The following is a 12,667-nucleotide window of genomic DNA, read 5'->3' as shown; positions in this document are numbered from 1 at the left end:
CGTTAACAGTGAGCTTGGTTTACCAGAAAACATCCAGTCTTGCTCTACTCTATTTCCTGCCAGCAGTGAACAGCTTAGGTAAACGCTGTATTGTTACACCTAATCACTAGTCCAAATAATGTCCTATTCATTAAAGTGGCTGCAAAATAAATTTCATTCCAAAGAAACAGCAGTAGAGGGAAGAACAATGCGAATATGCCGAGATGTGCTCACATCTGGGATTTTATCAATGCACTCTAGAGACTGAATGAGACTGAATTTAATTATCCTCTTTATGATACGGCCATTTTTGCCCGTATTGCATAACACAAGCAGTGTTTATGGTTTGCATGGTTTAATTGTGGAAGTAATTACAACGCCCAGATGACAAGAGCCCATAAAGTCTATGAGCTGAAATGTTTCTTAAATTATTAATTAACTGCTCTTTGTAGCTACATATATTTGCCTGTTTTATATGCTTAAATGTGTTTCATAAATATTACACAATAATAGCAATACCATAATGTTTCATTACTCTACTGCTAAAAGGAATCTTAATATGTGGCACTTTCCACAGTGTGGAGACACGTGACTTGATGGCAGATGAACAGGACAGAAGACAAGAAACTAGATGATTAATAGAAATGTTATCTTATGGTTGTTGGGGTTTACTAATAACCAAAAAGATGCTTTTACAGAGCTCCTGCCTGCATTGGAAACATAATCACATTCTGTTCAATGAGCACAGAGCAGACCGCATGTCTTCAATTTGTCCTAAAAAGTAGGCCTTGAACAAAACAAGACTTAAAAGGCACCATTACTGTCATTGCCAGAAGCTAGCCACCAACAACCTCTACATAGTGACTCAGCAGCAGCTGGTTAGGCTGCTCTTTGTAGTTTATAGAAAGTCTGCAGGATGATGGACTCTTGAAAACCATGACAAAATCAGCTGAGTGAGGAGATTATTTTTAACACTGGGGGCAGAGAACAGAACCCATAAAGAAAGAATATACTCGAGGAGCATCATCTTCAATTTACTGCATCGCTTGATACAAGCAGACGGCCTCTGGCTTGGCCTAGGAGAAAACTCCCAACTTAATTATAACCTACACTGCTACCTTAATCCAGTCAACATGCTACTATAACAGAGCCCACAGGCGAGGGATATGGAAAGGAAAAGCGAGGACTTTTTGAAGGCTGGCTTTTCCGAATTTCCGCACATTTTCCGAACTGCCACACAACTGCATGACGGCGGTGCCAAGTGCTTGGATCCAAAGGGATGTGGCACACAGCTGGCCAGATGCACAGACACACACATGGACACAATAAAGTGCTTAACAATTAACTGGAGAAAAACTGAACTGAGAACTGAGCAAAACACGGAACATCCACTTTGCCGATATTACATTACAAACTAACTATGAGAAAGATGCACACTTATTCTGATATTCAGACTTCATTCTGACATTATGTTTTCATTTATCTGGCTTTGTAGCATCTCTTAGCTGTTTGTCTACCTGTATGTCAGGGTACTTTAAAAGTCACCTATGGAAAAAAAAAAAAAAAAAAAAAAGCAAAGAAAAACTGCCAATGTTTTGTAGGACACCACGTTTGATGGATGAGCATGTTGATATTTGAGGTCACACTGTTGTACATGACCCCAAAATGTCACCTCATCTTAACTCACCACCACAGGGACAAACTATTCAACTTACAATCACATCTAAACAAACATAATGGTTATGATGATCAGGGATGGCTGATATAAGTGGGCTAACAGGGCTAAGCCCCCCAAATTTAATTTTTTAAATAATTTACAAGAGATTGTTTTGAAGTTGATTTTTTTTCTAAGATTTGATCTTGTCATTAAAAGGTCAGGTCCTGAAGCCAGACCAGTTGAGAACCACTTATGTAGAGCACTAGAATAGCGTAGTGTACCTGTAATTTATGTAACTGTGTGTATTGTAGCTGATGTTTCTTTTGCTGCTGCTGTGTTAACTATTTAATCTGTATTACGCATTTGTTAGCCCACCCAACAAATTTTACCAGCAGCCGCCACTGATGACGATGGTTGTTAAGAGCGAGGAGCACAGAGCGGCATAAAGTTGATGTTAAAATCCAAGAAAATAAAATTTAAAATTATTTCAATATAGTGTTTTTTTTTGTTTTTTTTTTTAGTATTCTAATTATATTTCTTGTTGATTGGTACATATGCAAATCTTGAATTATTATTATCATTTATTTATATATTTTTTATTCATTACAATTATTATTATCTTTTTTTAAAAAAATATATATATATTGTCTGTCTTACACCTTGTGCCAGCAGTTTTCAAGTGTTTTTTTTGTGTGTGCTACTGTGATCCCTTACGGATCAATATAGTTGATCTATGTCTGAGCCCTAGTTTAAAAAAAGCCTATGCTACCCTGTATGGTAATAAAAAGACCCAGCTGCATATTCTTAATTATTGAGCATGCAGGGTCTTCATACCTGCAGCCTTATCTCTGGTAATGACAGTCAGAGCTCAGAGCGACAGACAGCGACCAGGCACAGAGCAGGTGAGATCAGCCTGAACCGGGGCTGACATTACAGTCAGCGAAAACAATGACAAAGACCCAGAGGACGAGGCAGCGCTGCCACCTGTTCGCTGAAACAGGAGCGCGTCACGCTCGGCTGCTCGCTCATTGTTAAGGCTGCCTGTGAAATTAAGCACTGAGACTCATGAAGACGAACACCTTCAAATATCAAGTCACGGGAGGATAAGTAACAAGTCCTCAGCTCACATAAATGACACATTTCTTCTTTCTAATCTCGCTCTCCCAGTTAGTAACCTTTAATAAACCTCGAGAATCATTTTAATGATGAATCCTCATTACAAAAGCAGGCACAGACTCCTTTATCTCAGCTCTTTAAAATATCACTTTATATTTACTTTAAAGACTTAATTCTGTAAATCAAGCAGATAAATTAACATTTTATCCTAATTCCTAACAAAAACTAAGAGACTTCATTTAATCAGTAGAATAGTGTTTGGTTTTGAATCAAATATAAATAAAAGAGGATGTTTAATAATACACAATAATTCCACATTCTGCATATACATGCAAAAGCCATTACAAACAGATGGAAAATAACCTGAAATGCGGTTTTGTCTTTACAAACATGACCCAAGACTAAAGGCTACACATCCCAAGGCCAGAACCGAGTTAATCTGATAATGTCTTTCTGCAGACAGCCCTTTGATGGCGTCTGGAACGGAATCATCGAAAATACCTTCCCCTAGTCTCCGTCACTCAATCAGACCCTGAGGACACTGAAACAGAAAAGTGTTTAATGGACGTGGCTGTTGAAAAGGAATCGTTTGAGTGGAAGAGACACTGGAAACAGGTTAAGCTGCAGAGATATTTGCACCAAGCTAAATATGTACAACTCATTTTTTATTTTATTTTTTTCTGTTGGGATGTAGAGGAGCCAACCCACCTTTAATTATTCTAATAAGGTTAAACTAAAGCAGGAAAACACAAGATATCTGCCAAGCAACACATGTGCTTTCATGTACGCACACAGAACAGAATAAAACGCCCGGACCCTCATACATTCCCATGTGTGCCAAGAAACCTGAGATAGCAATTACAGAGCTGTATAATGATATCATTTCCTATGTTTGCCAGACTCCTTATTGGAAAAAAAGGGAAAGTAATTTAATGGTTGTGTAATTTGAAAAAAAAAAGGGGGAGACAGAAGAAAGGCTCTTTTTTGGTATTAATGCGAGCTAACTACAACCCCACACATGGTTCTGTTTTCGGCTGAGCCCCTTGCGTGACTGGCTCTTTTCAGTTGGCAGGAGCCGCGTACGCTGAGAGCAGTCAAACAATCAAGATACGGCCGCGCTGACATTCGGTTTATCGGGGAAGCTTTTAAGATGGGGAAAGATTCCATTGTTTTTATCAGTGGAGTTCAATTAGATCGCGACCCTTTGCCAAAGCTCGAGCAGCCTCCCTCACAGAGGAATATTGTTTGTGCTAATAAGGAATGCATTCATTACAATTTATAAACCTGCAGTACGCCCGCTGGTTTTCCAGTGCTTTCTTGTCAAGTTTAACCTACATCCAACAAGTAAAATATCAAAGGACAGATTTAAATCAGCAAAACGGGTTGCAATCGAGGCCACGATTTAACGGTTTAACACGGGAAAGGCAGAACATAAAAGTTTTGCAGTTGAAGAGGCCGCAATCATCTACACTAAACGAACTGAAGAGTGGCCAAAAATTAACCTGGAGACCTGACTGAGGTCATTCCTGCACTCTGAGTGTAATTAAATATTCATGGGGCACTTGTTTTGCTTTCCTGAGGGAATACTTTTAAAGACAAGAAGAAATGCAAGGGAAAGAAAGAAGAAGGAGGGGGGGGATTCAATTGAGAAAATAGAGGAGATGGAGGAAGGAACCTGAGCTAGACCTTGAATTAAGATCCGATCCGGGCTATCCGATCACAAGTGACCAGTGGTTGGCACGTGTGTTCACCACCAGGTATTGACATGTGTCTCCAGATCTGATCTCAGATTCGCGCTCTGTATGCAAATAAATGCCGACATCATCAGGGGCTAATGAAGAGACATTTCTAAAGGTGTCTTTTCTTTTACGAGTGATCATTTACAGTGACGTAGCATGGGGATTTCTATGGAGGAAGCCAAATGAGACAAAAATTCTCACATGTTGCAGCTTATATGTCATTCAGCAAAATAACCGCAAAGTTTAGCGCTAACAGCACTCGTAAATTTTTCAGTTTAGCCTTTGGTCTGCTGTCGGATTTTATTTGATGCTGTAGAGTGAGTTTTGTAAGACATTTTTTTTACTAAATGCACTTGCTAATTGTGCTAGCGACCTGGCCAATCACAGGTGACCAGTGTCATGAAAGCAGCCTCACCTGATTGGTTAAATCATTCTTCTTTTTTTCACCGAGGGATACCACCTCTGCTTGGGCTCCTTACAGACAAATTATATTTCAGCACTCTTTCACTACATAACGTTTAGAGGGGGCTCGGTTTTACACGTCGTAAAATGCTCAACAATTAGAGAAGAGAAACGAGGAAGAAACCACAGTTAGTGTGTTTACATGCACATCTTAATGGAGCTATGCTCAAAATTTCGACTTTCTAAATGTGGTCCTTGTCCCAGTTTACATGTAGCGGAGAAAATCAAATAACTGATGGTAACATATCCTCCTCCTCCACACTAGGGGGCAATATGTGTCATTTCGTTGTCATACAATAAAGAACTGGTGTTGTTCATGTGGCAGACCGGCATTTCAAACAACAACAAGATGGATGATAGTACAGCTTTTTTTGTTTGGTACGTAATGTGCTAATTATGGTGCAGATAAAATGTGCACTATCCCTCAGGTGGTTCTTCTACCGGCTCTGTTTAGCTTCTTCTTTCTTGGATGTTTTTGTTCTGTGTATAAATGCCAGGGAAAATCATTTTCTGATGCATTATCTGTCTTAGTCAGATAAGAACTCCGATATTAGTTGGAGTAATGTGTATACAAGTGCGTAAGTTGTCCAGTTAAAGTCGGATTGAGGCAATAATTCGTTTTCTTCACGTGCATGTAAATATTAATTGTTGAAACTGAAAGGAGTGTTTTTATTTAATGACAGCTAAAGAGCTGATAAAAGAGAGGAAGCATGGCTTCCATTGGAGAAAACGCAACTGATGATTTAGCCTTTAATGCGACTCAGGATGCATTGTGTTCACAAAGGATTGTAGGTACATACGTCCCAGACTACTTCCAAATGTGGTCAGACGTCAGATCTCTCAAATGTGATCCCTGTGCATCCTGGAGGTGTTCACACCTGTTTTTTACATGACCGGATCACCTGGTTCGGATCTTAATCTAAGGTCTGGACAGGTCCCTATAAGGCACAGCTGAGCTTCAGGAACATGTTCAGTTCATTTTCTTTGGGAATTTTGTAACATGTCGTCCACCTGTATAAGAAAAACTAATGGAGTTAAGCAACAATACTTGCAGGAGTCCTACGTACCGTGCCACTTTGTCAATCTTTGTGAAAGGCATCCAAAGATAAGCATTGACACTCTCGTGTGTGTACACTCCTTCATTTTCTCAAGTCCTGAGTTTTTTTTGTCAAAGACAGGAAGGCAAAGACTTGTAACCAGAGAGGCCCAGAGGCCTGCATCACTAAGCAGCCCTCTTTTACTTTGTCTCAACCTTCCGAGCACAGGGCACCCTCAGGACTTCGGGTGCTGGGTTAACAAACCGCCTGCTGGGTTAGGATAAGCAATCTTGGAAGCTAGAAGGGAAGCTGCTGTCAAAAAGTCCTCTTTTCAATGAAGGGATGCGCTGTTTCTGCACTTAAAAGACAAAAATGTATTTAGCCCGGAGAAGCTCAAAAGAGGCCGGGCTGAACCGCACCATCTGCTCCGATAAATATATAAATAATCAGCTGCAGTTCATCAGAGCAGATAGTGATTTGGGCCCAGCACAATATGGCCTCAATGTGGCCTTCTGTCAAATCATCAACTTTATTGCACATTTCAAGCTCCCACCACTGACAGGCTGTTAGCGCAGGGAACTGTAGGCAAATGAAGGGCAATCTATTTGTAATAAATTAAAGGTTTACTACAGGTGGCTCGTGAACCAATAATCCCTTTAAAATTAGAAGGGATTACAGCAACAGGCACGGGATAGAGGAGCTAGTGAAAACAAAGTGTTAACTGTGATCACTGCATTCAATAAATGCTGTGAGCCGAATAACAATTTGCAATTAAATAATATAGTGCAAATACACTTACGTCCCTGTTTCTTATTTATTTATCCAATCAATCTAAAAAAAAAGGTAAATAATAAATGATTAAACAGAAAAATAACTCGTAATTATGACGGGATTAAAAAAAAGAAATCAAACTATAAAAGCACTCGCGGGAGCTTTTAGTCCTCGAGTAAATACGACTGTTGTTCTAAAACAATATTTGTACTTGCAGGATGCTGGAACTGCAGTGGAAAATTGCCTTGGTAAAACACACACACGCATAAGAAGGGTACACAAAATCACTTACAGATGTAGATTCACAAGCCCCCACTGTGGTACCTTCACATCGCAACCTACTAATAGGTAATAACTGGAAGGATTTACATAAACCAGACTATTTGTAACATGTCAGCTGACCACGCAAACATACTGGCATGAGATATAATGATGGACGCCGTTTACATAAATGGGCAGGATTATAAAGGAGGAAAACAACAGCGTTTTTAACATGTTTCTAATTGAATTACTGCTGACCAGCAGCCGACGCAGCCGAACAATGCTGCGGCCGGCCAGCGAGTGTCAACCGGTGGCCAGTTTCCAACTCTGCTCGGGCTGCAGGCCGCCTGAGCGCAAAAGCACCCAGTGTTTGGCTTTTGATAAGTTCTGCCCATTGATCTGCCACTGGCTTCCAGCTCTAATGAATAATGAATGGCCATATTGTCATCCCACACAGATCACATTTCACATGGAAACGGACTGCGCTCGTAATTAGACGGGACTTCGCTGGGGCTGCAGCTCGCTGTGTGCTGGAGCTGCCAGCTACTGCGGCGCAGAGAGAAAGCTGAGAGAGAGACTGCTGAGGTAAAGCTTCAAGGGCATTTTATGGTATTACACGAAAACGCTTGTAATTTGTGCAGATTTTTCATTTCAGAGCCACTTCTTTAGCAGCTACCAGCAGAGGACGAGAAATAACAGACGTGGGGAAACTTTGTGTGACCTAAAAAGGGAAATTTCTGTGTGATGTCAGGTCTGGAGGAACAATTACACGCAAGCAGCCGTGCTCCATTTAACCCAGAAACTATAGGGTGCTGTGGGAGAGAAAAGCTGTACGACCGGTGACTCTGCTGTTGACACGGACGTCGGAAACTCTTCCCGCTTTTGAAAGAAGAGACGTTTACAACGATGAGTAAAAGACAAGGACGGCCTTGTGTGCCATCGTAATCAAGGCTACTGTAACAGATGTATGCACATGTGATACCGACAGGTTTTGACACTGTGGTCTTGAGCAACAACAGTCCTGTTTCTTTTTAGTTTCTTTCACATTGTGGGACAATAAAACCATAATTTACAGTCATGCAAATGAGACGGCCCTGCACCAAATCTTAACTTCGCGAGGCTGCTGTTTTTTATTAAATTCCATTGTGTTGAATCGACACATGTTTCTATTATTTTGATATCCCCATTTTACGAAGCAACCTCAAACTATCGATCAGCCACAACATTAAAACCACTGACAGGAGAAGTAAATAGCATCGACCATCTTGTGACGATTCAACCTTCTGCTGAGAAACCTTTGGACCTTTGGCATTTGTGTGGATGTTACTTAGACATGTAGCACCCACCTAGACCAGACCAGACCAGGTACCCCCACCCCATAACAATCAGTACATTTACATGCATGTGGAAAAAAACTAATTACTGCCTTAATCCAACTTTAACTGGACAACTTAAGTGCATGTAAACGCCAACTAAAATCAAAGTTCTCCTTATTCGATTAAGACTCCCAGATAATGTGATTGGAAATCGTTTTTCTCAGGCATGTGTACGCCTTAATCAGACTTTAACTGGACAACACGCGTGTGCATGCTCCACAACCGCTGCGCTGTCGTATGACACTGGAACAAAACATCCAAGAAAGACGGTCACAGAAGAAGAAGGTAAACCATCTTATCTGCACCATAGGTAGTGTGCACATTATGTACGAGATTAAAAAAAGCTGTACTACTATCCATCTGGTTGTTGTTTGAAATGCTGGTCTGAAAAAAAAGTTAAAGTAACTAACAAACAAACAAAAAAAAACAAACATGAAGAACAGCACAAGGTGTTGACCTGGCCTCCAAATTCACTAGATCCCAAACTGATCAAGTATCTGTCAGATGATCCTCCACATCACTCATAGGACTTAACGACCCCCACTAACAACATTCATGGTCCATGTCCATTATCCTACATAATGTTATGCCTGATCGGTGTATGTCCCCCGACATGATGATACAGTTGTATTCAACATAAACTGAAAACTACAACAGTCATAAAAGGGGATTTAATGCAGTACTGAACTATCCACATATGGACTGATAACAGTGGACTTTTTCTTTCTTTGAATATCTCCGTTTATTGAGTAAATGTTCCTTTTCTTTTGAAAGAATAGGTGCATTTAAATATTCCATCTAAAACTCCAGCTGTTGCATGATCAGCAGAAATGACACCTCCAAAAAAAACGTAAAAGGAATTCACCTTATGGCAACTGGAGAGATGTTCTGCACGTCATTTTTCCAAGCTTCAATTTGGTTTCCCTTTCTGAGTCGGAGTGTAATTTTGGAAGTCCCTATATAAAGGCTTATCAGCATAATGACATGGTAGTTTTATGTAGTGGAACACCACAAGCTGTGACACTGAGCCGTCCTCAGATTTGGCCGGCTCCTTGCAGACATTGAGATAATAACTACATCTGAGTGTGCACAGTGAACTGACAAGGCTGTGCAGGCTGAGAACCGTAGTGAGCTTTAGTATATTCCTGAAACGTGTGTGGTATCAAATCCCGTGTGGCTTGACAATGCTTTGACAAGGAACAGTGTGTCCCATAATTTCATATAATAACTCCTTTTCTGCAGAGCAATGCTCTAAACTGGCAGTGTGTCATGAGTCGACGTTACCAACACATATTGCATGCAGTTCAGAAGAAATGCAACAAAAAAAAAAGAAGCTGACACAGAACTTATTGATCGTTGGGGGGTGGGGTTAGTTAATATAGGGCACGTCCCCTGTTGTGCTGATTACGCTGCAATATTGTTCATTCAGAAAAGTTTCAAAGGGCTTAAAATGAAACGGGCTAACTCAGAAGAGTGCGCAGCTGTCTGAAGTCGGTCCAAACCACGGCTGATAAATCCACTCTCATGTGATGCTGCGGTCTGCAGTCTGCCACGGGAGAGCAGTCTGTGAGGATGCTGGACACATTGCTTCATTTAGCAAAATGTCATTATTAACAACCGAGAGGATACATCAACCAAAACCAGCCTCTCCCATTTGATGAAAATGTACATCTTCCTGATGGATCCTCGGAGGATAGTAAAATGGGCTAGCATCAAAAAAACAAAACTTTAACATTTGATCCAGTTCTTTACCACAGACTGAGCCACGCTCTAAATTAATATGAATATCTTAAGCTCAGTATATGAAGTGTAACAGCAGAGAAAATGTCAAAGGAAAATGGTTATCGTACGGCGCATGGAGGCTCATAATCAGAATCTCTGCGTGAGAAGAATAAAAAGCAAACAAAGACAGAGTGTAAACTGTTTATGTGCAATCCAGTAAATGTAGTTGTTCTGGGCTTATCTTTAAGAAAAGCGTTATGTTAAACTGAAACCTTTTAGCAAACACAAATGCAGTTGATGCAACATGCAAATGACTGAAACCTTAAAATCTAAAAAGACTTTTGTGTTAAAAAAAAAAAAAAAAAGAAGCTGTGAATGGAGATGTGATCAAACAAATGTAAGTTTAAGACTTCCTAAATCCTGCATAAGGTTTTCCCCCTGGCATTCACTACATAATCCTATTACCACGTAATATCATGAGTTTTTGGCTAGCCTTAAAACGTGCTCTTTTCACTGGGCAAACGGTGTTAGTGGGATAAAGTCACTATCAATAAAATTAAGGCTGGGGAAAACACCCATTGAGTGCATGGATTTAGACCCTTTCTCTTTCTCTAATTACAGGAAATTGGTTTAACTCTAAAGTCTTTGAAAATCCTGAATCAACCATCCAGGATGTCTCAGTTATGACTCTCACAACTATACTAGCACATGCATTGCACAGTTCACAGTGTGTGCTGAAGTAAAATATATATATATATAAGTTTGTGTTTCAACACAAAAACTATATCCCCATCGTGTAATTTCGGACTTAATAGGATGAGATGATGACTAGCTTTGTGTGGAAAAGCTGGCAACGGCGGTTTAGAGATTAGGAAAGCAGGGCTGGAAGTTCGCTGGTTAAGTTGGCCTTCACACAATAACCCCACTACTACTTCAGTGCAGCTGCTCCCTGGCCCGGGAACAACACAGCAGTTGTGCTAAGCAGCAAACATACACTGAGTTAAGAAATGTTTAAGAAGGAAAAAAAAACAAAAAAAAAACAGATGCTTCAAATGTTTAGGTGATTTCATGTGATCCTACGCTGGACACGTGGAAGAGAAAACTGATGAACGTAAGCTCAGGGCTTCTGATTTCAAGCCAATCCACCAGATAAGGGAAGGTACCATTACCAGGAACGAATCCATCTAGATAAAGATCTCCATTACACCCAGACTGCACCTTTAAGACACTGGATCGTAAGTACAAGGTTTATGCAACACTGACATTTCATTTTAGATCAGTTTAGTGAAATTTCTGCAGCATCTATGAGCATGATAGTAGTTTTTATTTCACCAATTAAACAAATATAATAAATTTTAGGAGGTACTTTCGCAATTAAATGACTTTATTTTGCATTTATCAACACAAGCTACCAATTACACTGAATTTGCCGCCTGTTAATTGTGAACCTCGTTCGTCATAGTCAGCGATCTGTGTCTGTTATGTAAGACGTGGTATAAAACGCTAGATCAAGTTGTGCGAGTATCTGAAAGGTGTCCTCTTACCTGCAACAGGTGAGTCGGCCGTGATCACTGTTACCAACACCGCCATCCCCAGAAACATTGCACGCTGGCTGTGAGTGTGCATGAGAGCCTCGAGCATCACCACCAGACCCACAGCGGACACGAAACCTGCCATAGTGCGGCGGGGGTGGGGTCAAGGCATTTCATCCAGTTAAGAAGAGAAGATTCATTCCGAGGAGACGACCGAAAGTCTTTCGGGTTATTTATTTGGGGATTCCTGCGTTCTCCTTCTTCACTTTAAGGCCTCTCCTTCCGTAACATGTCCTCGCGGTAGAGAAAAGCTGTGGAAAACAAAGGAAATAACCTCTTCAGCCTCACACCCATTTGGATTTAATCATCCATCAAGTGAAGATTAACACACACACGCTGCAATTGAGTAGTTACTAAAAGTCATTAAGTTAAACTGAAACCCTGAAGCAAACACAAAGCCAGTCAAGCTAGTGGGCTAATGCATATTGTTTCTATATCAGGGTTTCTGCAGGTTTCAACAATTTAAGACTTTTTAAAGACCTTTTTAAAACCATTACGGGTTAAATTTAAAACCAACATGAGGGATCATACCGCAAATGCAGTAATAAAAGGATTTAAGACTTGACTAAATGTAATTTAAGACGTACAACGCAAAATGTGCTCGTATTTGTAAGGCCTTAAATTGGGATTATGACATTTTAGACTTTTAAAGACTGCAGAAACCCTGAATATTTTCTCTGGTTGCCCTCACAGAAAGACAAAAGAAGTGAAGATGATGGCCAGTGTAACTCACGCAGTAACACAAAGGGATAGTAAATACTATTATTATTGGAGAGAATACATATATTTTACTTTTACTATCATTTGGTAAGAAGTAAAGTTTCTGGTGTGTTTAAGGGGTGCATTCATCCACATATAAACTATCCATCTGCTCCCATAAGTTCATCATGAGAATAAATAAATAACATCACAGACATGTTTAGCGTTTGTTCATGTTTATGTCATGTGCAAGAAC

The 12,667-nt window shown here is 40.2% G+C and overlaps 1 protein-coding gene across 3 annotated transcripts in view; it reads right to left on the bottom strand.

The window, feature by feature from the left end:
• Positions 1–12,667, bottom strand: part of si:ch211-1e14.1 (UPF0606 protein KIAA1549) — a 40,618-nt gene that overhangs the window by 26,846 nt on the left and 1,105 nt on the right. For all 3 annotated transcript variants that reach the window (XM_047596222.1, XM_047596224.1, XM_047596223.1), the window contains exon 2: positions 11,665–11,963. In XM_047596222.1, coding sequence (XP_047452178.1) covers positions 11,665–11,797 — 133 coding nt within the window. In that variant the 5' untranslated portion in view covers positions 11,798–11,963. The remainder of the gene's footprint in view (positions 1–11,664; positions 11,964–12,667) is intronic.

The sequence above is a fragment of the Mugil cephalus genome, chromosome 10 (genome assembly GCF_022458985.1).
Source record: "Mugil cephalus isolate CIBA_MC_2020 chromosome 10, CIBA_Mcephalus_1.1, whole genome shotgun sequence".
Taxonomy (NCBI): domain Eukaryota; kingdom Metazoa; phylum Chordata; class Actinopteri; order Mugiliformes; family Mugilidae; genus Mugil; species Mugil cephalus.
This window is presented reverse-complemented; position numbering and strand designations above follow the sequence as displayed.